The 25,843-nt window shown below is 46.6% G+C and overlaps 1 protein-coding gene across 1 annotated transcript; it reads right to left on the bottom strand.

Moving 5' to 3' along the window:
* Window positions 1-4,621: 4,621 nt before the first annotated feature.
* Window positions 4,622-6,983, bottom strand: LOC124651653 (probable serine/threonine-protein kinase PBL16). Its single transcript, XM_047190699.1, has 5 exons — window positions 6,632-6,983; window positions 6,113-6,408; window positions 5,773-5,908; window positions 5,411-5,671; window positions 4,622-5,152 (listed from the first exon to the last, which is right to left on the bottom strand). The coding sequence occupies exons 1-5, from the start codon at window positions 6,693-6,695 to the stop codon at window positions 4,806-4,808; spliced, it is 1,104 nt and encodes a 367-aa protein (XP_047046655.1). The 5' UTR covers window positions 6,696-6,983; the 3' UTR covers window positions 4,622-4,805.
* Between the last annotated feature and the right edge of the window lie 18,860 nt (window positions 6,984-25,843).

Genomic DNA, 25,843 nt, shown 5'->3' with positions numbered 1-25,843 from the left:
ATTTCAGAAAATTTAGGGTGGACTTCTTAAGCATCTCTTCTACTTGGATGCTTTCTGAGCAGGTAGCTGCTGCATCCCTACAGCTGATCCAAGTGCTTCAGATTTCTGTTGAGATCTTGTTTCCATATCCTCCAGAGCTAAGAACAAACAGTAAAGTGAAAATTCAGAGTTCGATTCATTCTATACATCCAAGATCTAATCCATGCCTTCCCTGACCAGCGCACCCTGTTTCTAACAGCTGCGATCACATTCAAAGAAAACATGCTCCTCAGTTTGTTTTCAGAGCAATGACCAGTCTTTGTCGGCGCAGTGCTAGAGTGTTGGGTAGTGAGTGTCCGTCCGGGTCGCCTTGTGGTCTCTTGTGTTCGCTTGAGTGGGTGGGACCTTGTTGTTCAGGTCTCTGTCATGCTTGGTTGTGGGTGTGTGTGGATGTGCTGTTTGTGCGGCTTGGCCCTGTAGTTGTCGGGTTTTGCTCGGTTTTCTCCTAAAAACTGGGCACTCTCTTCTTAATTAATAAATGAGGCAAAAGCTTTTGCCTCCGTTTAAAAAAAGAAGAAGCAATGATCAGTTAATTTCTGCCTGTTATCCCTGGTCAACAGTTTATTGCGATAGTAGCCATAGGAATTTGTCAAACAGCCGGAATATAAACTGGAGTCACTACCCTAAAGTAGTAAAGTAGATCACTGCATATAAAAACTTGTGAGCCATGGAGCCCCGAACTATGCATTTTCCAAACTAATCTGTCGCCCTCTTTAAAAAGTACCAGAACTCTTACTATTTGTTCCAACTGATGCAGTTGAGGTATTAGATGATCACCAAAACCCCTTCTAAAGTTGATTTTTGTCTATCCTCTGTCTCAGATTTGGGCTAGAGCAGAACTATGTTCATTACACACAAAATAAACCTCCCAAAAGTGAATAACAAGGCTAGTGCCTTCAAACCAATGATCTTCCCAAAACGTACAGATTTTTTTGGACACACCAAAACTTCACAGATTTACCATTACCTACTACCCATTGAAATCCAGAGTGTGCAGCTTTTCATGCCCATGTAACCCCTTTCTGAAAATTGAATATGTCAACAGTCATTTATTTTTTCAGTAGACTTGCACTTGTGCTTAAAAAAACCCCTAAAATGTTCGCCCCGGCTAAGCTCACTTCTGCTACAGATTTTAATTATTCTGGTGTGTACTAGATCAAATCATCACACAAGTGGAGCTACTTGTCACGTTTTTATTTTTTTAGACTGATTGATACAAGGGATGGTTTGTCAACTTGCAACTCAAAAAGATTTACCAACTTTTTTCTCTCCATATTGTAGTGCTCGCCTTTTTTGGAAGAATCTTAATTCTCACCTACCGTGGTTATCCTGGCTGCACCTTTCAGCCATCGCAATCGTCACTCTACTCACTCCTCCTCGAAATAGGCATTCGCCCCGCTTTATAAATAAAGCCGCAACGGCGGAACCGATACATGGTGGAGAGGAGAACCTCTTACAAAGCAGATCAAAGGATAAACAAAAAAGAACAAGGAAAACCAAAACTAGCGACGACATTGGAACAGACCGAGTCGAGTCGGGGCTCCACAACGACGCCCCCAAGAGGGTAACGACGCATTACGCCGCCGTCGTCGAGACCGTGAGGTCTAGGGTTTTCACCCGGAGCCGTACCGCGGGGAGGGTACCCACAACGACGCCCCCAAGAGGGTTACGACACCCGCGGGCATCGCCGTCGTTGGCGCCTCGGCGCTGAGCTTTCGCCGGAAGTAGCCTCGCACCACGCCCGAGAACTCAGCCGCCCGCTGCCCCCTAGGAAGGTTCCCAAACCACGATCTGGGAGCTGCCACAGCCGAAGTGCCGCCAACACCAGGATCTCCCGCCGTCCGCTCCACGCCATCCTCATGGCCGAAGAGTGAGACCACCACCACCGCAACGTTGCCCGCCGTAGAGCCAACCGCGCAGTCCACCTTCCAGGGCCGCCGCCCCGGCATCCCACGAACTCGAGCCCATGGCCTAGCCACAACACCGCAAGGCCGGCGGATTGGACAGGGCAGGCCGACACATAGCCAACAGCCAACAGGCCAACGGCAGATAGGGAAGGGGATCCGCCCTCCGCCACGCGAGGTGACCGTCGTCCGGACGCAGTAGCACTACCAATTAGGCCAAGATCATGCCCAGCCGCCTGCTAGGTCTCGATCAAGTCCCATTAGTTGTGCCGCCACGCTGCTACACCCATGCCGCCTAAGCCATATCTGCAGCTCCATCCCAAACCTAGCCAAGTCGCCCCCAACCTAACCGCAATGTGTTAGCCAGGTACCATGCGCAGCGTCCCCGCGACCTCGCTTCCCGCAAGACAGCCATGGCCAAGGCCGCACACCGCCGCAAAGAAGCACCCTCGCCGCAACGCCCGGGGACATCACCGCGCCGTTACCGACACCGCCACGCCGCCGATCGAGCCGGTCACTCTACTCACTCATACTCTCCATATCTTCATCTCTTTCGTTTCTGTTCAATCCAGCAGGGTAGCTGAGAATACAGCCTGACCTTCTTAAGGGTCTCTTCTACTTGGATGCTTTCTGAGAAGGTAGCTGCTGCATCCCTACAGCTGATCCAAGGCAGTGCTTCAGCTTTCTGTTGAGAACTTGTTTCCATATCCTCCAGAGTTAAGAACAAACGATAAAGTGAAACTTCAGAGCTCGATTCGTTGTATACAATTTGTTCCAACTGATTCAGTTGAGATATTAGATGATCACCAAAACCCCTCCAGAAGGTGATTTTTGTCTATCCTCTGTTCCAGATATGGGCTAGAGCGGAGCTATGTTCATTACACACAAAATAAACCTCCTAAAAGTGAAGAGCAAGGCTAGTGCCTTTAAACCAATGATATTCCCAGAACTTGCAGATTGTTTTTTTGGACACACCAAATTTCACAGATTTACAATTACGTACTACCCATTGATATTCAAAGTGTGCAGCTTTTCATGCCCATGTAATCCCTTTCTGAAAAAGGTGGCACCTGATCATCATTACAGGCAAAAATGTTACGTCTATGGACACTGCATTTAGAGCATCTCCACCGGCAGCCCCCAAATAGGCGCCGGCAGGGGCGCCGGCACCTCCGTTTGGGGGACGCCGGCACAATGCTCCATTTGGGGGAGCTGCTCCCACACCGGCACCCCCAAACAGGCGGCCCCGATAGATAATTTGAATTTGAAATCTCAAACACAACCATAGAAATTCGAATAAGTCTACGAATATGAAGTTGGGCCAACACACGGCCACCAAATACGAATAGGTTCTGAAATAAGAAGTTTGGGCCAACAGACGGCCACCAGATCACCGTTTCCGGCGCAAAAAAAAGGGCTTTGAAGCCAGATGATCGCATGATCACACGAAGGAGGTCACGGGCGGCGCAACCTCGACGGCTTCCTCATCGGCGGCCGGCGGCAGCTCCGTCGCTGTAACAGGATCCACGGTCGCTGGGGGAGGCATGAAAGCGGACGGTGCCGGGGTAGACATGAACGCGGACGGTGCCGGGGTAGACATGAACGCGGACGGTGGCGGTGGAGAAATGAGCGGCGGAGGGGACGGGGTTTTGGGGAGAAGATGTATATTTTGTTGTTGTGTGGCTGACAGGCGGCTCCCACGCCCAAAATTTTCAGCATCGCGAGGCGCCCGCGCACCCGATTCGCGCCCTTGGCGAAGGGGCCGGCACGGGGTTGCCGGCGCTTCTATTGGGCTCCAAAAATCGCCGGTGCCGTTTGGGGCGCGCCGGTGCGAGCCCATTTTCGCCCCCAGCCCCCAAAAAGCTATCGGGGCCGCCGGTGGAGATGCTCTTACATTGGATAATCTGCTTCCATATCTTGTGATCATCCAGCTGGCACCTTCTGATACATGAGGCTAGCAGAAATATTAAGGTCTCTGAGATTGGGTTTACCCAAACAACAATTGTTCTATTACTGTCCCTGAATCTCCCGTGGAGCCGGAAATCTAGATTGTGCTCATGCATTTATCTTTTTTTTCACAAGCCTTTCTGTTTAGATTTGCATCTCACCATCAACTCTGTCAGCAATATGTTTAAGATAAGATTTTACAATAGAAAACTATTGCCGTTCAGTTTGACGAGTGATTTTTTTTTTTTTTTTTTGCATCTCTTTAGTGCAGGGTTTGATCACTGAGCTGAAGCACCTGCCAACTTCAATTGGAAGAGGGAGAACACTTTCTGCCCTTCTTAACTTCTCTCTAGTCTCTGCCTTGTCAGGAAGAATTTATTAACCATCCAATGGAAACGGCATGCAGAAGTTGTCAAACAATTCATGTTTAGTTGCTTTGTTATATTTAACTGGACTTATTTTGTGTACAGAGATACTTCTGAACATGTGTGTATAGTGTTTATCCATTACCTACTTCTGAACAATGTCATTTTGTTTTCCATATTTCAGGTTGGCCCCCTTTTTGCTCTAATTAAGGCTGAGGTTCCTTGGTCAGCCCGTAGAGTCAATCTTTTGGAGAAAGAGAGAGTCCTGAAAAAAGTGAAAGGGTAATAGTAGATTATATTTTCTTGTTTTTTTTTGTTCTTCTTGAAGCGGTTATGTTTCTTGTTAACTAAGTAGATATTACCGGATGTTCAGAGAGTTACCAGCGCCCGATTTCCTCTTGCATCGAGAAAGTTGCAAGAATCAACAATCATTTACAGTATCAAAAGCACTAGACCTACCTGCTACACTAGTCCAATACACATGAATTCTACCTTACTTTGCTTCCACGAGCAAGGCGGCGACCAAAACGTCACAAAGTGCACAGGTCGATCAGCTGCCGCTGGGCGTGTGGTCGTCAGGCAGGAGCGGTGGCTGCTGCAGCGGCTCGAGGGAGGCGACGATGTCGCGCATGAGTGGCCGCGCCTTGGGGTTCCGGTTGAGGCAGTGGTAGGCGAGCATGGCCGCCTTCTGCACGGACCTGACGGGGTAGTCGTCGAAGCCGATCCTGGGGTCGACGATGGCTAGCACCTTCTTCTTGTGCGTGAGCATCGGCAGCGCCCAGTCAGTGAGCGTCTGCTCTCGCACCGGGCGCGACTTGTCCAGCGATTTGCGCCCCGTCACCAGCTCCAGCAGCACCACCCCGTAGCTGTACACGTCGCTCATCGCCGTCAGATGCCCTGATACGGTGGATCGATCGAATGAATTCCAGCGAGAGCAGCAACATTTTCTCATTCTTTTTTGTTTTTGTTTTAACATTCTAAATAGATGAGAGGCTGGAGCTGTTTTTATATTATATTATTAAATACTGCGTTAGACTGAGTTTAACTTGAGACCTCTATATCTCATACCATATTGAATTGATATACTAGCCAAGTTCTTCAAAAATATGAACTATTTGAAAGGCTAGGCTATATATTTTCACAGTAGTTATCTACCTGTCATGATGTACTCTGGGGCGGCGTAGCCGTATGTTCCCATAATGCGCGTGGAGACGTGGGACATGTCACCGACGGGGCCGTCCTTGGCAAGCCCAAAGTCGGAGAGCTTCGAGTTGAAGTCGTAGTCGAGGAGGATGTTGGAGGTCTTGAAATCGCGGTAAATCACCGGCTTCTCGGCCTCGTGGAGGAACGCCAGCCCTCTCGCCGCGCCCAACGCGATCTTCATCCTCGTCGCCCACGGCAGCGGCGCCATCACCCCTGGAATTAATCAGGGCGAGACACAGATTCAACTTCAATTCACACCTGGCCTGCCATGACGTTCCATATCAGCGACGGAGCATGGAGGAGCTAGTACGTACGTGAGAAGAGGTGTGACTCGACGCTGCCCAGCGGCATGTACTCGTAGACGAGCACACGGTGGTCGTCCTCGCAGCAGTAGCCCACCAGCTTCACCAGGTTCGGGTGCGACAGGTGGCCCAAGAAGATCACCTCCGCCTACAAATAACACAAACAAATACGTACTCTAGTTGAGATGTCAGATTAGCCGTACCAACAACCGGAAAATTGCACCTAAGATGCTTGGATCACCTAGAAATGAAGTTATGATTTGTAAGAATTACATAGTGGAAATAAATAACCTATAAAATGTCTTGGAGAATGTGAGAATTTAGTTTAGGTGTCACTATTAGAGAGACTGACCAGCCACTCCCTGTGGCCCTGGAAGCTGTTATCCCCGTCGTGCACCTTGACGGCGACCTGCAGGGGCTCCCCCGTGCCCACGGCGCCCTTGTACACCCTGCCGAAGCCGCCGCCGCCGATGAGCGAGTCCTGCCGAAAGCCGTTGGTCACCTTCCTGAGCTCCTCGAAAGAGAAGGCGGTCAGCGGATTCCGCGCAGCCGAGTCCAGCCGCATGGCCTCCACTTCCCTCGCGTTCGACGGCAGCCTGCTCTCATCGCTCCGGTCCCTCTCCGATGGGCTCTGGATCTTGGGAGTCTCTGCACACACGTACCAATACAACTTTCAACACCAATACCAACTAACGGATTTGTTCAAATTTTCACAACCAAAACTGAAACATAGTAATCAATTAGGAATCCCGCTATTGACTATAAAAAATTCCATCTTTCTCAATTTGGCGGTGTGAGATCAACACATAGACTGATTACTACTACTTCACACGGTAGACAGGAAATAGCAGGACGGAGGAGTATTACTCGCCTGATTTTGCAGTGGAGGAGACCCTGTTGACGTAGGAGATCCCCCTAAACCAGCAGTTGCCCATGGGAGGCAGTCTTTATTAAACTCTCCTATTCAGAGATTGATATGAGAAGCTTAATTCGCGAGAAGCCTCCATCTGCTCTTCTTCGGACCACACCAACCAAGAGCAGGAAACTGGTAGAAATAAAGAAGAGGATCGCTTGGTGTATATGCGCGACTCGGGACGACGAAAGCTGTTTCGTCGTGAAGAGAAGAGCCAAAGCAGAGGAGACAGAAGCTACTCACAACGAAGGAGGGGGTTGGTACCGCTCCTTCTCCGACAGCAGCAGGAAGGAAGGAAGAAGGAACAAAGGCAGTAGTACGCTTCAAGTGAGCCATCCCTTTCTCCCCTTTATCATTGTCTTTAATCATGAGAAATCGCTAATTACACGCTACGCAAAAGGCATATAAAACTTGCAATTATATAAGGCAGTTGCCCTGTTTCTGGTACACCACATGAGCATAATGCATCAGCATAAATTCATGTTTGGTCCGTAAATGCATTTCGTGTGCCGAGTCGACTTTAGAGCATCTCCAACAGACGCGCTAAAAGGTCCGCGCGGTAAAAAAAACCGCCGGTTTGCCGCGCGCGGGCGCTGCCGCGCTGCTCCAGCAGAGGCGGGAAAAAGGCGCGCGCGCTAAAAAATTTGCCGCCCGCGCGCTTTCGCGCTATCCCGCGCGGGAAACTTGCCGCGTGCGATGGCGCGCGCGGTATAAAGACGCCACGCGCGAGCGCGGGCAACTGTCACTTCCTCCACGCGTCTCTCTCCCTCCTCGTCTCTCTCCCTCCCGTGCCGCTCCACCTCCGGCCGCTCCGCCTCCTCCCGCGCCGCTCCACCTCCGTCCGCGAGATGCCTCTGCGCCGCCGCCCCTCCTCCGGCTACCACGGCGTCCGGGCGCGACCGAGCGGCCGGTTCGACGCGGAAATCCGCTCCGGCGAGGAGCGGATCCGCCTCGGCACCTTCGACACCGCGCACGAGGCGGCGCGGGCGTACGACGCCGTCGCGTGGCGGCTCGGCCGCTCGCGTCGGTCGATGAACTTCCACGATGTCTACACGCGGGAGCAAGCGGAGATGCTGGCGCCGCCGCCGCCAATGATCACGCGCGAACAACAGCGCCGACAGCGGGAGCTCGAGCAGCGCCTCATCATCGCCGAGCGCGACGAGGCGCTGCGCCTCGAATGGGCGCGCCGCTTCCCCGAGGACGTCGCCGCCACGGAGGCCTTCTACGGCATCCACGCGCAGAAGGAGGAGGAGAAGGCGGCGATGAAAGCGAAGAAGAAGGCGAGCCGCGAGAAGCGCCGCGCCGAGTCCGCGGCGAGGAAGAAGGCGAGGACCGACGCAACGGCGAGGATGAAGGAGGAAAGGAAGAACGCCGCAGGGTCGTCGACCGTCGTCCTCTCGTCCTCCTCCGACTTCCAGTACACGACGACGTCGACGCCGGTGTCGAACACGACACTGAGCAGCTCCGACTTCGACTGGGAGTCCGACGACCAGTCCGAGTAGTAGTTTTATTTAGTATTTTTGTTTAAATGTCGCATTGTATCGTCGCACTTTAAATATATTCATATTTTCGATCAAATTTCATAGTTTGTTTGATGAATTTTCAAAAAAAAAAACGGTCGGATTAGCAGTTTGTGACGCGCGCGCGCTGCAAAATAGCGCCTCTGGCGGAGGTGCGTTTTTCGCACACCAACGCGCGCTGCAAAATACAGCCTCCGCCGGGGGCAAATTCGCTATGCCGCGCGCGAGCAGTATACAGCGCGCCCAATCGCCGGTATAGCGCGCGAGATTTTACAGCGCCTGTTGGAAATGCTCTTATAAATTACAAACACAACACCATTGCTTATCTATCCCTAGTGGTTGGGCATGTACTTGGTGCCCTGACCCAAGAGGTATAGGTAGGTCCTTGTGGTCAAGGACGGACGTGTGTTTAGGGCATATTCATCGGCCCGATGCATTTTTGTCACCGAAAATGACTGTGCACGGATGTAAAAATAACATTTGGGTCATGATTGTTCGTTTGTGTCTGGGGGTGTGATACGTCCATACGTATCTACTTTCCCGAACACTTTTGCTGTTGTTTGCCCTTTATATTTTGTGTTTTGAATACATCTACGTGGACTAACGCTGTTTTCAGCAGAATTGCTCTCGTGTCATGTTTTTATGCAGAAATCCAACTCTCAGGAAAATTCCCGGAAAATATAGAAAAACTCATATTTTACCTGAAGACTCCCGGAGGCGGAAGACGAGACGGAGGAGGCACGAGGGGGCCACACCTACCCTAGGCACGGGACAGGCTTTGGCCGTGCCTAGGGGTGGTCTGGTCGCCTCGGCCACCCCCTCGACCCCTCCTTCGCACTATAAGAAGCCCCTGACCTAAAAACCGAGAGGGGGTCGACGTTTTTCCAGAAAGAGTTTCGTTCTCTGCCGTCACCAGAAACCTCAATCCGGGGACCAGAAACTCCAATCCGGGGACCAGAAACTCCGTTCTGGCACCCTGTCGGGACGGGGATTTGTAGGAGATCATCGCCATCACCATCACCGACGCCTCTCCATCAACCATCCATGATTCCCCCATCTATGTGTGAGTAATTCCCCGATGTAGGCTGTAGGGGATGGTAGGGATTGGATAAGATTGGTCATGTAATAGCTATAAGATTGTATGGGCATAGTGCCTAGTATCCGTTGTTAACTGTATGGGTGGTAAAACTGTGGCAAGCTTTTGCTCTTAGCAAGTATATATGTATGTATGATCAGCTATTATGATAACTAATGTTTGTGTTCATCTTAATTTGCATTTCCGTTTTAGAAAAAAAACTTAATTGTATTTTACTGACGTGTTAGATAACTATCAGATTGACCCACAACATGATTTAAATAGATTCATTACACCGAGCCACATGTCTTGATCTTGCTATACACAACTTCCATTAATCAGTGCAAGAAGGTTTACCTGAGCTGCCTGAATCACGACAGATTCGAATACACTTAGCTATCTAGAAATACAACCTTTGCAGAAAGAGGATTGCAACCTTCTTGATTTGAAATATCATGCCCTTCTCTGATTCCAAAGAGGATTGGCGAAACTATTGCCGCCAAAAAAAAGGAGTGACAAATATTTCAATTGGGGCTGCATCTAGCCATCTGGACCTTCGAACTATCCTGCTGGACGCCTTTTAACTCGTACAATTTCAGTCCACTCCAAAACAGAAAAGTTCTATGCTTCGCAAAAAAAAACAATGAGATTCAACATATAAGTTTGTTTATGTAAAAATAAATATTTAATTTATCCGTTTGCAATAGCTCAGAGCTAAATACAATGTTTATTGTCTGCAAAATAATCAAGATATCACATGTTTCTTGTACTGGGAGGCTGACATCGGGGACCCATGAGCCAGCAGCGTCGTCAACGTTTTAAAGGCGGCAGGGGATCAGAAAAAAATAAACCAAAAACCATTTGGTAATAAATCCAAGAAAAGAAACATTTATCGTTCTGAGAGGATGACATGCTGGGAGAGCTTGAACATCATGTACCTCGAGACTCTGGAGCGGATGAACCTTACCAAGGAACAGCTTAAGCACAGCACCACTGAATTTCATGGTGTGGTTCCGGGTAAAAAGGCGAATTCCCTTGGCAACATCACACTTCCTGTGGCCTTCGGCGATATCAATAACTTCCGCAAAGAAAAAATCACGTTTGAGGTTGTGCCCTTCAAGAGCTCCTATCACGTCATCTTCGGCAGGCCCACCTACCACATGTTTCACGCAAGGGCGTGCTACATCTACAACAAGCTCAAGATTCCGGGTCCCAATGGTATGATTACCGTATCCGGAGACTACAAGAAGGCTCATGAGTGCGAATTAGGCGAAGCCGCCTTCGCAGAGTCTGTGATATCTGGAGAGGAGCTGCAAGGCTACAGAGCCGCGGTGGATCCAACAGAGATGCACACCACCAAGAAGCAGATCTCCGAATAGAAAACCTCATTCAAGGCCGCGATAGAGACCAAGAAGATCGACTTCAAGGAAGGCGATACCACTAAGCAGGTCTCAGTCGAAGCCAACATGGACCCCAAATAGGAAGACGTGCGCGTCGAGTTCCTCTGTGCTAACATGGACATCTTCGCATGGCAGCCTTCTGACATGTCCGGAGTACCTAGGGAACTCGCCGAGCACTACCTCAACATAAATTCGGGGGCTAAACCGGTGAAACAAGCTATGCGACGTTTTGGAGATAAAAAGCGCCGCGCCATAGGAATGGAATTAGCAAATTTACTAGAGGCAGGTTTTGTAGTAGAAGTTATCGATACCGATTGGGTCGCAAATCCCGTCCTTGTACCCAAAAAGAATTCTGAAATACTAAGAATGTGCATCGATTACTCCGGCTTGAATAAGCATTGTCCGAAGGATCCGTTCCTCTTGCCGCGCATTGACCAAGTTATTGATTCGACGGCAGGGGCGGAACTTCTGTGTTTTCTTGACGCATATTCCGGGTATCACCAGATCCGGATGAAGAAGTACGAACAAAAGGCGACCTCGTTCATCACCCCTTTTGGCACATACTGCTATGTCACCATGCCTTTTGGTTTGAAAAATGCAGGTGCCACTTACGATGCAGCGGTGCTTGAAGGACCAAATTGGCCGGAACGTGCACGCTTACGTCGACGACATCGCGGTCATGACCCGGAAAGGATCCGACTTGATCAGCGACCTCACAGAAACCTTTGAGAACCTCCGACGGTACAAGATGATGTTGAATCCGCTGAAGTGCATCTTTGGCGTTCCAGCCGGAAAACTCCTTGGTTTCATCGTCTCTAACAGGGGCATTGCAGTTAACCCGGAGAAAATCAAGGCAATCCTGTGCATCAAAAGGCCAACTTGTCTCAAAGACGTGCAACGACTAACTGGTTGTGTAGCAGCAATCAGTAGGTTTATCAGCCGTCTTGGCGAGAAGGCGCTACCCCTGTACAAGCTGCTGAAGAAAACAGACAAATTTGTCTGGAACGACGCGGCAGATGCAGCACTCCAAGGGTTGAAGGAAATACTCACCTCCCCACCTATCCTAGCAGCTCCAGAAGAGTCAGAGCCTATGCTCCTTTACCTCGCAGCTCCAGAAGAGTCAGAGCCTATGCTCCTTTACCTCGCAGCTACCAACATAGTCATTAGTCTCGTCATCGTGGTGGAGCGAAAGGACGAAGGTCACGAGTATGGAGTCCAAAGGCCTGTCTATTACATCAGCGAGGTACTGACGGAATCCAAACAAAGATATCCTCACTTTCAAAAGCTAGCCTACGGTGTATTCCTAGGCAGCAGGAAGTTGAGGCACTACTTCCAAGAGCATCCAGTAACAGTCGTGAGCAAGGCTCCGCTGTCAACAATTCTCAACAACGCTGACGCAACAGGACGCATAGCAAAATGGGGCATCGAATTATCCGCCTTCGACATCAGTTACAAAGCCAGGACTACGATCAAGTCTCAGATCTTGGCAGATTTCGTTGCAGATTGGACAGAAGCTCCGGATGCAAATCTGGAGCCGGAACCAGAAACATGGGTCATGCACTTCGATGGATCCAAGCAGCATCAAGGCTCAGGAGCCGGAGTCACCCTCAAGTCCCCTACCGGAGAAGAACTGCAGTACGTTCTGTAGATTCACTTCGAAGCTACAAATAACATGGCAGAATACGAGGCTCTACTACATGGTCTGCGCATCGCTAAGGAAATTGGGATAAAGCACATCATTTGCTGCGGAGATTCCGACCTGGTGGCACAACAAGTAGCCGGAACCTGGAACGCCAGAAACTCCGTCATGGCGGCTTACAGAGATGAAGTTGACGAGATCGCCAAATGCTTCCTCGGATACGAAGTTAAGTACGTCAGGCGAGACGATAACGCAGCGGCAGGCATGCTATCCAAGCTCGGATCCGGCAGGAAACCAATTCCGCCTGGTATTTTCCTGGAGCACCTACGGATACCCTCGGTGAAGGGCGCTAACCCGGAAAATCCAGAGGTGGCAGTATCTCCGGCAAGGGAAGTGATGGTCATCATTCCGGCCTGGACGCAGCCTTTCCTGAACTACCTCATTGATCAGAAGTTGCCAGAGGACGAGGTCCTCGCACGACAGATCATCAGACGAGCAAGATCCTACACAATTGTTGACGTACAGCTCTACAAACGAAGCGCAATTGGAGTATTTCTCAAATGCGTCTCCAATCAAGATGGCATTGAAATCCTCAGAGAGATCCACGCAGGGGATTGCGGGCATCACGCCGCCCCCAGGTCCCTCGTTGCAAAAGCTTTTCGGCTCAGGTTTTATTGGCTCACAGCTAAAGAAGATGCTGACAAGCTGGTAAAAACTTGCCGAGGTTGCCAGTACTATGCTACTCAACCAAACGCTCCAGCCCAAGAGCTGAAGGCCATCCCTATCACCTGGCCGTTCGCGGTCTGGGGGCTCGATATGGTGGGAAAGTTAAAGAAATCATCTCCTGGCCAGGCTGCAGAAACCCTCACTAGTGACAGGCACATTTTGCTCATCAGTGACGGGCAAGATGTCTGTCACTAGTATGCAGTCACTGGTACCGCCTGTCACTAGTGATGGGTAGGTTGCCTGTCACTGGTAGTGTAAACTAGTGACAGGCAGAAAATATGCATGTCACTGGCATGATGAAAGGACACATCCGTGTTGGGTTTTCTAGTGACTGGCCCATCATGGTGCCCGTCACTAGTATGAATTTTGGTACTAAAAGAAAATTAATTACATTTTCGATGGATATGTAGTAAAAAGCAAGTACAAATTACAGGATAGCAATTAGTAGGAGGAATCTCATATTATATTACAGGGGACATGTGACTCCAAAACTAAGGTTAAAGATCAATTACACAAAATTTAAATACTTCTAAGATATTTAACTTGTACCGAAACACTAGCAAGCTCTAAGAATCCATGCAACTCTTTAAAAACACCCGCTCCAGCTAGCTATTGGCACTGGCACACCATGAGTTCGCACTGTCGACCAAAGAAGCAATTGCGTGCATGTACTGGAGTTGTTGTTAATTTCTCCGGCCTACCATGTGTTAGTCATTGGAATTTGTTGGTGGAAGACATATCACATTAGTACCTGTCAGGTTGAAAGATTAAACGAGATGTTAATTAGTACCAAAATTTGCAGCCATTTAATTAGTACTTAATTTCGTTTAGATTTTGCTCGTATACTTTACAAGCAAAGATTAAACCAGATGTTAATTAAGGTATAGGAGAATGCAAAGGTCCAGGAGACGTCAAGAACCTTTCACCGGCACCAAAACTGAAACCTTTACAATCTGGAACCTTAACAACGTCAAAATGCAAATAGTCAGTTATTTCCAGCAAGATAGATGAGACAAAACATACATAAAAAAGATCACAAGCTATATCCTTTGCAACGGAATTCGCAACAGCCTTTTGACTGGATATTGTTGCATGATGGTAACTCATCGAACAAACAAAATTACAGACATCAGACTTGACAACACGTGATTATAAATGCAAAGATTTTCCACAAAATAAGAATGGGTTAATTGGTTTGACGCTGCTGTAATTTCAAACTATTTAAGAAACAACACTGCTATACCAAGTTTGGTTTACTGATTGAGATCCAACAGTTGTACACTACATATACTAGTAGATATGCACGTGTGTTGCATGTCCGTGAAAAATGACATGAATACATACATGAAAGGGCGAACCATGAATTTCAGTATTTCATAGAAAAATACATCAAGTCTAGAACATATATTATATGGAATCATGTGCGGCCAAATATACTTTCTGTTATGTTGTAAATATAACTAAAAACAAATTTCAATAGACCATATAGGCGCTGGCATCAGGAAGTTTACAACTGTTATCGACGTAAATTTTGAGTTCTAGTCTAGAAATAAAGAAACTTGGGCTAGACAGTCAATAAAAATGTTGAGCTAGGAGGCTCTATTGAGCACCCATCTTACAATTACCTTAGTGTTACGCAAGCCCTTCCATACAATCAATAAATTCTATTTTTGTTATAGCATAGTACATATAAGCATGACATCTCAAGATTCCTCACAAATGATTAAAAAAGCCCATAAACAGAGACCATGCATCGACCCACACAAAAAGTAAGCACCTTCAGCTATAGAAAGATTGGCACACTAATGCACATGGCAGATCACATTATGATTAAAAAAACTATCATCTACCTTCAAGCAGTTGCAGTTCACTAATCACCTTATAAATTGATCATGTGATAGATATGGGTAGACGGCTGAAGTGCAGCTTTGGACATGTACATAATCATGGCTTCAAAAAAAAGATAGATAATATGAGTGAGATGGAAGTTTTTGCTCATTGCAAGGCACACGATAACATCAACTTTGTCAAAGAAAAGGTAAATCAGAGCATTAACTATACTAAAGCAAAGTCATATCTGTTTTACACACAATAACAAAACAAAAGCAAGCAAGCGGTCTATGTCTTCAGAAAACAAAGCAGCTGCAGCACTAAGACTAATAAGAATTGGATACCCATTTACATCCTGGGAACTGGCAGTAACATTTTATAAAATTTTAACCGATTGGAAAATAGAAATTGTAACACACTAGCTTATGGTCTCCTATACTATTTTTCTAAATAGCCAATAAGAAAAGTAAAACTGAGATACGTCAACAAATATGCATAAAGCAATGATGAATTGTCATTGTGACTAACTGGCCTCCACATCCACATGCCAATGTCTAAACTCTTTTAGTTGAAATTTGACTATGATATGACCTCTAAAGTGTATTTAAATAGAAAGTATCTTTTGGGGGCAAAGGTCTTAAGAATTACTGTAATGTTTCTTCTTCTGTGCTACGGCCTTAGCTGCTTTTCGATATCACGCTGGGAATATAAGTTCATGCATCAAGAGTTCTTAGAAATGACCATAAGATACTCACATAATCATTTAAGTAACCACAAGAAGTTCATGCAGATACAAAATGTAATCACCATGCAGCCTGGGTCAATACTCCTAAATTATTCGTATGTCTCTGCCCATTCAATCCAGTGAACTACAAATTCAGTCAAAGTGTTATATACTTGTATCCCATTCAATCCAGTGACTTACATTCCAAATTTATCTAAAAAAAGAAAACTAGCAGTGTGGTCTCGTCTGATACACAGTACAACATAAGCCGGCGGTTCTTCTGCACAGGGTAGCAACGGATGGCGCCGGCGGAATTCAGCAAGCCAGTAAAATTAAGCCGTACAAAACGTCAGGACCAAGAAGAAACGGAGAAGAGATGGGAGGAGGGGAAACAGACCTGCACAGTGCAGCGGCGGAGGCCGGGCGGTCTGCTCAATGGCTGGACCTTTTATTCGGTGCTGCAGCGCAGCAGCACAGGTGGCCGGAGATCTCCTGCAGTGTGGCGGCGCGTGACGCCCAGGATGCGGGGTCCTCGGAAAATGGAAGGTGCAGGGCGGCATCCTCGGGTGGCGGCGGCATTGGGGATGCAGGGCCGCGCGTCGCTCGTGTCGAGGGAGGTCGTCCTCGCGTCGAGCGGCGGCGTTGAGGGGGCTGGCGACGCGGCGTCCTCGATCAGCGGCGTTGGGATGCAGGACCGCGCGTCGCTCGCGTCGGGGGAGGCCGTCCTCGCGTCGAGAGGCGGCGTTGAAGGGGCTGGCGGCGCGGCGTATGGGACGGAGAGCAGCGCGACGGCGGTTGGGGATTTGCACGGCTCGGTAGTGACCTGATTTTTTGTTAAGTCCCCGCTAGTATATTCTCCATGAAAGGCCGCAGCCCAAATATTTGGGAGGAGGAGCGGGCAGGCTTGATGGGCTCTCCACAAAATGCTAGTGACATGCTTTTTTATAGTCTGTCGCTACCATATTTATCCTTGCGAGCGGCCTTCATAAAAAAGTCTAGTGACAGTTCAACTTATAGGCCTGCCACTAATATTTTGTACTAGTGACAGGCTTGTAGGTGCCTGTCGCTGGTGATACTAACTAGTGACAGGCATAATTTTGCCTGTCACTAATCACCTGGCGGCTATAAGCATTTCTGCAGTAGTGTGGCAGTTTTCAGTACCTCCTGATCGTTGTTGACAAGTTCAGTAAGTGGATCGAGGCAAAGCCAGTGAGAAAAGCCGATGGTGCTACGGCACTCAAATTTGTTTGCAGCCTTGTGACGAGATTCGGCATCCCGCACAGCATAATCACAGACAATGGCACGAACTTCGCACAAGGAGAATTGAAGGATTATTGCCATGACGTAGGGATCCGGCTTGACCTTGCATCTGTGGCTCGTCCACAATCCAATGGTCAGGTCGAAAGAGCCAACGGACTCATACTATCCAGAATTAAACCACGCCTTGAAGAACCGCTGCGCCGCGCAGCCGGAGCTTGGGCTGAGGAGTTAGACTCTGTTCTGTGGAGTTTGCGAACTATCCCTAACAGGTCAACCGGATTTTCTCCGTTCTTCCTGGTATACGGATCTGAAGCCGTGCTCCCCTCCGACATCATCCACGATTCACCGCGAGTCTCCGCCTACAATGAAGAAACGGCTGACGAGGCCAGACAGCTATCTGTGGACCTGATCGAAGAAGCTCGGAATTTAGCTGACCAACGTTCCACCATCTACCAGCAGAAACTCCGACGCTATCACAGTCGTAGAGTTCGAAATCGCTCGTTTATGGCCAGAGACATGGTCCTCCGCCTTCACCAGGTGAAAGATCATAAGTTGCAATCTCCATGGGAAGGACCCTTCGTCGTTAGCAAAGTTCTCCATAACGGATCATACTAGCTTGTCGATTTCCGGGAGCTAAAGGATAGACCTGCCAACTGGTACAGGAAACGCAAGCGAGAGGATCCGGATGACATATACGATGAAACAGAACATCCCTGGAACATTGCACAGCTACGCCCTTTCCACACTTAGCAAAATTTTCGAATTACATACCTTGTAATAGTTATACATAATCAATGAAATAAAGCTTTTGGTTCACTCTTTGAGTCTTCTACCTCCTTTACTTGTTCATTTTTAGATCGTGTTTGTTTTCCGACTAAAACCGCAGAGCTGGATACTTCCGCCTATGCGTGTATGAAAGTTGTGATTTTTTCAAAATCGTCCTTTTGGACGTAAGCTTAAGTTTTCTGGTGGAAATATTTTCTATTGCAAACTCATGGATTCCTGGTAGCAATTTCCGGCACCTTGGCTGGGGGCTTGTTTCCGCGGTTATTGACGGACTGGCATTGGGCTTCGTCGCCGCTGGCGAGCGTTTCCGGCTAGAGGTTCTCCAGCTCGCGGAAGGTCAAATGGGCAAGCCGGAAAATATAAAGCCAGCACTTGCTTTCAATAAACGAAACATGCAAATAATATTCAAACGGATAGCAGGATAAGTGTTTTCCGCCCATGCATACGTGTTTCGTCCCTCGCTACTTAAGAATTTAAATTATATTACAAACCCTCTGATACGTCTCCAACGTATCGATAATTTCTTGTGTTCCATGCCACATTATTGATGTTATCTACATGTTATATGCACACTTTATGTCATATTCGTGCATTTTCTGGAACTAACCTATTAACAAGATGCCGAAGTGCCAGTTCATGTTTTCTGCTGTTTTTGGTTTCAGAAATCCTAGTAACGAAATATTCTCGGAATCGGACGAAATCAACGCCCAGGTTCCTATTTTACCGGAAGCATCCAGAACACACGAGAACCGCCGGAGAAGAGGCACGGGGCCACCAAACCCTAGCCCGGCGCGGCCAAGGGGGCGCGCCCCCTAGGGTGTGGACCCCCTTCGACCTTCCTGCGCCGCCTCTCCGCCTATAAAAAGCCCCTGGATCAGAAAACCCGATACCAATTGACGAAACCCACAGAAACCTTCCAGAGCCGCCGCCATCGCGAAGCCAAGATCTGGGGGACAGGATCTCTGTTCCGGCACCCTGCCGGAGCGGGGAAGTGCCCCCGAAGGCTTCTCCATCGACACCGCTGCCATCTCCACCGCCATCTTCATCACCGCTGCTGCTCCCATGAGGAGGGAGTAGTTCTCCATCGAGGCTCGGGGCTGTACCGGTAGCTATGTGGTTCATCTCTCTCCTATGTAGTTCAATACAATAATCTCATGAGCTGCCTTACATGATTGAGATTCATATGATGATGCTTGTAATCTAGATGTCATTATGCTAGTCAAGTGAGTTTTACTTATGTGATCTCCGGAGACTCCTCGTCCCACGTGTGTAAAGGTGACGAGTGTGTGCACCGTGTGGGTCTCTTAGGCCATATTTCACAGAATACTTACTCATTGAATGGCATAGTGAGGTGCTTATTTATATCTCTTTAAGATTGCAGCATGTTGTATCACAATTTATCCATGTGCTACTCTAGTGATTTGTTATTAAAGTAGTTTATTCCTCCTGCATGTGTGCAAAGGTGACGAGTGCGTGCACCGTGTTAGTACTTGGTTTATGCTATGATCATGATCTCTTGTAGATTATGGAGTTAACTATTGCTATGATAATATTGATGTGATCTATTCCTCCTACATATGCATGAAGGTGACAGGTGTGCATGCTATGCTAGTACTTGGTTTAGTAGCGTTGATCTATCTTACACTAAAGGTTACTTAAACATGAGCATTATTGTGGAGCTTGTTAACTCCGGCATTGAGGGTTCGTGTAATCCTACGCAATGTGTTCATCATCCAACAAAAGTGTAGAGTATGCATTTATCTGTTCTGTTATGTGATCAATGTTGAGAGTGTCCACTAGTGAAAGTGTAATCCCTAGGCCTTGTTCCTAAATACTGCTGAGTTACTACTGCTTGTTTACTACTACTGCGTTACTACTGCTGCGTTACTACTGCTGAGTTACTACTGCTTGTTTACTGTTTTACTGTGTTACTACTGCTGCAATACCACCACCATCAACTACACGCCAAGCACTTTTCTGGCACCGTTGCTACTGCTCATACTTATTTATACCACCTGTATTTCACTATCTCTTCGCCGAACTAGTGCACCTATTTTGTGTGTTGGGGACACAAGAGACTTCTTGCTTTGTGGTTGCAAGGTTGCATGAGAGGGATATCTTTGACCTCTTCCTCCCTGAGTTCGATAAACCTTGGGTATCCACTTAAGGGAAACTTGCTGCTTGTTCTACAAACCTCTCGCTCTTGGAGGCCCAACAACTGTCTACAAGAATAGAAGCTCCCGTAGACATCAAGCACTTTTACGGCGCCGTTGCCGGGGAGGAAAGGTAAAAGGCACTCATACTACGGTCTCGGGTAAAGTATTTTTACGGCGCCGTTGTGTGTGTGCTCAAAGCTATTTCCTTTAGATCCTGCAATTGCATCTTGTTGTTTCTTGTTTACACTAGTTTGGCATAATGTACAAGAGTGAGCTTCTTATTCTATTTCCTGATTTAAAACATGGATTGTTTGATGTGAAAATTAAAAAACCTATGAAATCTTCTTTGCATGCTTGGTAGTAATATTAGTATGAACGCTTTGAACACCATTGTTGACAATAATATAGAAAGTTCTAAGCTTGGGGAAGCTGGTTTTCATGATATTTTTAGTCCCCCAAGCATTGAGGAGAAAATTTTCTTTGATGATACTTTGCCTCCTATTTCTGATGATGATAATGATAGTGGTCTTTTTGTGCCACCTACTGCTGAGAGTAAATTTTGTTGTGATTATACTATGCCTCCTACACTTGATGAGAATAATAATGATAGCTACTTTGTTGAATTTGCTCCCACTACAACTAATAAAATTGATTATGCTTATGTGGAGAGTAATAATTTTATGCATGAGACTCATGATAAGAATGCTTTATGTGATAGTTATATTGTTGAGTTTGCTCATGATGCTACTGAAAGTTATTATGAGAGAGGAAAATATGGTGGTAGAAATTTTCATGTTACTAAAATGCCTCTCTATGTGCTGAAATTTTTGAAGCTACACTTGTTTTATCTTCCTATGCTTGTTACTTTGCTTTTCATGAACTTGTTTATTTACAAGATTCCTATGCATAGGAAGCATGTTAGACTTAAATGTGTTTTGAATTTGCCTCTTGATGCTCTCTTTTGCTTCACATACTATCTTTTGCGAGTGCATCATTAAAACTGCTTGAGCCCATCTTAATGGCTAAAAAGAAAGAACTTCTTGGGAGATAACCCATGTGTTATTTTGCTACAGTACTTTGTTTTATATTTGTGTCTTGGAAGTTGTTTACTACTGTAGCAACCTCTCCTTATCTTAGTTTTATGTTTTGTTGTGCCAAGTAAAGTCTTTGATAGAAAAGTAAGTACTAGATTTGGATTACTGCGCAGTTCCAGATTTCTTTGCTGTCACGAATCTGAGCCCACTGCCCTGCAGGAAGCTCAGAAAATTATGCCAATTTACGTGCATGATCCTCAGATATGTACGCAACTTTCATTCAATTTGAGCATTTTCATTTGAGCAAGTCTGGTGGCCTAATAAAATCCATCTTTACGGACTGTTCTGTTTTGACAGATTCTGCCTTTTATTTCGCATTGCCTCTTTTGCTATGTTGGATGAATTTCTTTGATCCATTGATGTCCAGTAGCTTTATGAAATGTCCAGAAGTGTTAAGAATGATTGTGTCACCTCTGAACATGTGAATTTTTATTATGCACTAACCCTCTAATGAGTTGTTTCGAGTTTGGTGTGGAGGAAGTTTTCAAGGATCAAGAGAGGAGGATGATATACTATGATCAAGGAGAGTGAAAGCTCTAAGCTTGGGGATGCACCCGGTGGTTCACCCCTGCATATATCAAGAAGACTCAAGCGTCTAAGCTTGGGGATGCCCAAGGCATCCCCTTCTTCATCGACAACATTATCGGGTTCCTCCCCTGAAACTATATTTTTATTCCATCACATCTTATGTGCTTTTTCTTGGAGCGTCTGTTTGTTTGCTTTTGTTTTTGTTTGTGTTTGAATAAATTGGATTACATCATGCTTGTGTGGGAGAGAGACACGCTCCGCTGGTTCATATGAACACATGTGTTCTTAGCTCATAATATTCATGGCGAAGTTTCCTCTTCGTTAAATTGTTATATGGTTGGAATTGGAAAATGATACATGTAGTAATTGCTATAATGTCTTGGATAATGTGATACTTGGCAATTGTTGTGCTCATGTTTAAGCTCTTGCATCATATACTTTGCACCCATTAATGAAGAAATACATAGAGCATGCTAAAATTTGGTTTGCATATTTGGTTTCTCTAAGGTCTAGATAATTTCTAGTATTGAGTTTGAACAACAAGGAAGACGGTGTAGAGTCTTATAATGTTTACAATATGTCTTTTATGTGAGTTTTGCTGTACCGTTCATCCTTGTGTTTGTTTCAAATAAGCCTTGCTAGCCTAAACCTTGTATCGAGAGGGAATACTTCTCATGCATCCAAAATACTTGAGCCAACCACTATGCCATTTGTGTCCACCATACCTACCTACTACATGGTATTTTCCCGCCATTCCAAAGTAAATTGCTTGAGTGCTACCTTTAAAATTCCATCATTCACCTTTGCAATATATAGCTCATGGGACAAATAGCTTAAAAACTATTGTGGTATTAAATATGTAACTATGCACTTTATCTCTTATTAAGTTGCTTGTTGTGCGATAACCATGTTTACTGGGGAACGCCATCAACTCATTGTTGAATTTCATGTGAGTTGCTATGCATGTTCGTCTTGTATGAAGTAAGGGCGATCTACACTGAGTTGAATGGTTTGAGCATGCATATTGTGAGAGAAGAACAATGGGCCGCTAACTAAAGCCATGATTCATGGTGGAAGTTTCAGTTTTGGACAAATATCCTCAAATCTCTAATGAGAAAAGAATTAATTGTTGTCAAATGCTTAAAGCATTAAAAGAGGAGTCCATTATCTGTTGTCTATGTTGTCCCGGTATGGATGTCTAAGTTGAGAATAATCAAAAGCGAGAAATCCAAATGCGAGCTTTCTCCTTAGACCTTTGTACGAGGCGGCATAGAGGTACCCCTTTGTGAAACTTGGTTAAAGCATATGTATTGCGGTGATAATCCGGGTAGTCCAAGCTAATTAGGACAAGGTGCGGGCACTATTGGTACACTATGCATGAGGCTTGCAACTTATAAGATATAATTTACATGATGCATATGCTTTATTACTACCGTTGACAAAATTGTTTCATGTTTTCAAAATCAAAGCTCTAGCACAAATATAGCAATCGATGCTTTTCCTCTATGAGGACCATTCTTTTACTTTCAATGTTGAGTCAGTTCACCTATTTCTCTCCACCTCAAGAAGCAAACACTTGTGTGAACTGTGCATTGATTCCTACATACTTGCTTATTGCACTTATTATATTACTCTATGTTGACAATATCCATGAGATATACATGTTACAAGTTGAAAGCAACCGCTGAAACTTAATCTTCTTTTGTGTTGCTTCAATACCTTTACTTTGAATTATTGCTTTATGAGTTAACTCTTATGCAAGACTTATTGATGCTTGTCTTGAAGTGCTATTCATGAAAAGTCTTTGCTATATGATTCAGTTGTTTACTCATGTCATTACCATTGTTTTGATCGCTGCATTCTCTACATATGCTTTACAAATAGTATGATCAAGATTATGATGGCATGTCACTCCAGAAATTATCTTTGTTATCGTTTTACCTGCTCGGGACGAGCAGAACTAAGCTTGGGGATGCTGATACGTCTCCAACGTATCGATAATTTCTTGTGTTCCATGCCACATTATTGATGTTATCTACATGTTATATGCACACTTTATGTCATATTCGTGCATTTTACGGAACTAACCTATTAACAAGATGCCGAAGTGCCGGTTCCTGTTTTCTGCTGTTTTTGGTTTCGAAATCCTAGTAACGAAATATTCTCGGAATCGGACGAAATCAACGCCCGGGTTCCTATTTTACCCGGAAGCATCCGGAACACACGAGAACCGCCGGAGAAGAGGCACGGGGCCACCAAACCCTAGCCCGGCGCGGCCAAGGGGGGCGCCCCCTAGGGTGTGGACCCCCTTCGACCTTCTGCGCCGCCTCTCCGCCTATAAAAAGCCCCTGGATCGGAAAACCCGATACCAATTGACGAAACCCACGAAACCTTCCGGAGCCGCCGCCATCGCGAAGCCAAGATCCGGGGACGGGATCTCTGTTCCGGCACCCTGCCGGAGCGGGGAAGTGCCCCGGAAGGCTTCTCCATCGACACCGCTGCCATCTCCACCGCCATCTTCATCACCGCTGCTGCTCCCATGAGGAGGGAGTAGTTCTCCATCGAGGCTCGGGGCTGTACCGGTAGCTATGTGGTTCATCTCTCTCCTATGTAGTTCAATACAATAATCTCATGAGCTGCCTTACATGATTGAGATTCATATGATGATGCTTGTAATCTAGATGTCATTATGCTAGTCAAGTGAGTTTTACTTATGTGATCTCCAGGAGACTCCTCGTCCCACGTGTGTAAAGGTGACGAGTGTGTGCACCGTGTGGGTCTCTTAGGCCATATTTCACGAGAATACTTACTCATTGAATGGCATAGTGAGGTGCTTATTTATATCTCTTTAAGATTGCAGCATGTTGTATCACAATTTATCCATGTGCTACTCTAGTGATTTGTTATTAAAGTAGTTTATTCCTCCTGCATGTGTGCAAAGGTGACGGTGCGTGCACCGTGTTAGTACTTGGTTTATGCTATGATCATGATCTCTTGTAGATTATGGAGTTAACTATTGCTATGATAATATTGATGTGATCTATTCCTCCTACATATGCATGAAGGTGACGAGTGTGCATGCTATGCTAGTACTTGGTTTAGTAGCGTTGATCTATCTTACACTAAAGGTTACTTAAACATGAGCATTATTGTGGAGCTTGTTAACTCCGGCATTGAGGGTTCGTGTAATCCTACGCAATGTGTTCATCATCCAACAAAAGTGTAGAGTATGCATTTATACTGTTACTGTTATGTGATCAATGTTGAGAGTGTCCACTAGTGAAAGTGTAATCCCTAGGCCTTGTTCCTAAATACTGCTGAGTTACTACGCTTGTTTACTACTCTGCGTTACTACTGCTGCGTTACTACTGCTGAGTTACTACTTGCTTGTTTCTTGTTTTCTTGTGTTACTACTTGCTGCAATACCACCACCATCAACTACACGCCAAGCACTTTTACGGCACCGTTGCTACTTGCTCATACTTATTTATACCACCTGTATTTCACTATCTCTTCGCCGAACTAGTGCACCTATTTGGTGTGTTGGGGACACAAGAGACTTCTTGCTTTGTGGTTGCGGGGTTGCATGAGAGGGATATCTTTGACCTCTTCCTCCCTGAGTTCGATAAACCTTGGGTATCCACTTAAGGGAAACTTGCTGCTGTTCTACAAACCTCTGCTCTTGGAGGCCCAACACTGTCTACAAGAATAGAAGCTCCCGTAGACATCACCCTCTAGGGGCCAAAATGATGCATTGTCTTTCTTCCCGCAGGAATAAGTTTTTTACTTCTCCTTAGCCGGAGAAGTTTCGCATTTGTCATCAACCTTCGGAGCGCCCTCTTCTTCGTTCTTGGCTGGAGAGGAGACATCATCATCACTCTCTTCGTCATCTTCAGCCGGAAATGCTTTGCCACCCTTGTCCTTGGAACTAGTCCAGGTGTATTGGCTTCCGCACTGCGTAGGTCGGGCTTCCGCCTCGCGTTTCTTATGGAGCTCTGCTTCAAGAGGATCGTCGGCAGGAAGAACCTCCTTGTCGTAAAACTCATCGTGACGGATTCTCCGAGCGATGCGAGTATCGTAGCCCTTGACTGCGTTAAGCAGTGCTTCGACGTTCGAGTTCGGAGGAACTCCGGAAGTCACCCTGTCAATATCCAGCTCCGGGTTATGTGCTAGACACATAGCCAAGGACATTGCGGAAGCACCTCGCGCCGATGATGCCTGTAGATCCACCACCAGCTCCGTCAGGATGTCCATCCTCTGGATAAGCTTGCGCACGTCGCAGGTGCGGCTCTTCTTAATCGATAAGTTGTAGCAAATTTTCCGGCAGGCGGAGACGAGATCCTTGCAGTCTTCTCCGGCGAGTTGAAGCAGATCATCACGTGGGAACTGGCTCCGACGTTCCTCATCATATCCAAGAGGCTCTGGAGGAAAC

Source organism: Lolium rigidum, chromosome 5, assembly GCF_022539505.1.
Source record: "Lolium rigidum isolate FL_2022 chromosome 5, APGP_CSIRO_Lrig_0.1, whole genome shotgun sequence".
In the NCBI taxonomy this organism is placed as follows: Eukaryota; Viridiplantae; Streptophyta; class Magnoliopsida; order Poales; family Poaceae; genus Lolium; species Lolium rigidum.
Note: the sequence above shows the minus strand (reverse complement) of the source record. Positions and strands in the feature narration are given on the sequence as shown.

Bases quoted from the DNA above. Each gene is read 5' to 3' on its own strand.
- LOC124651653 (XM_047190699.1), bottom strand. From the start codon at position 6,695: ATGGGCAACTGCTGGTTTAGGGGGATCTCCTACGTCAACAGGGTCTCC. The intron at 5,909-6,112 runs GTCAGTCTCTCT...TGTTATTTGTAG, and splicing joins AGGGCCACAGGGAGTGGCTG to GCGGAGGTGATCTTCTTGGG. The intron at 5,672-5,772 runs GTACGTACTAGC...GATTAATTCCAG, and splicing joins CGAGTCACACCTCTTCTCAC to GGGTGATGGCGCCGCTGCCG.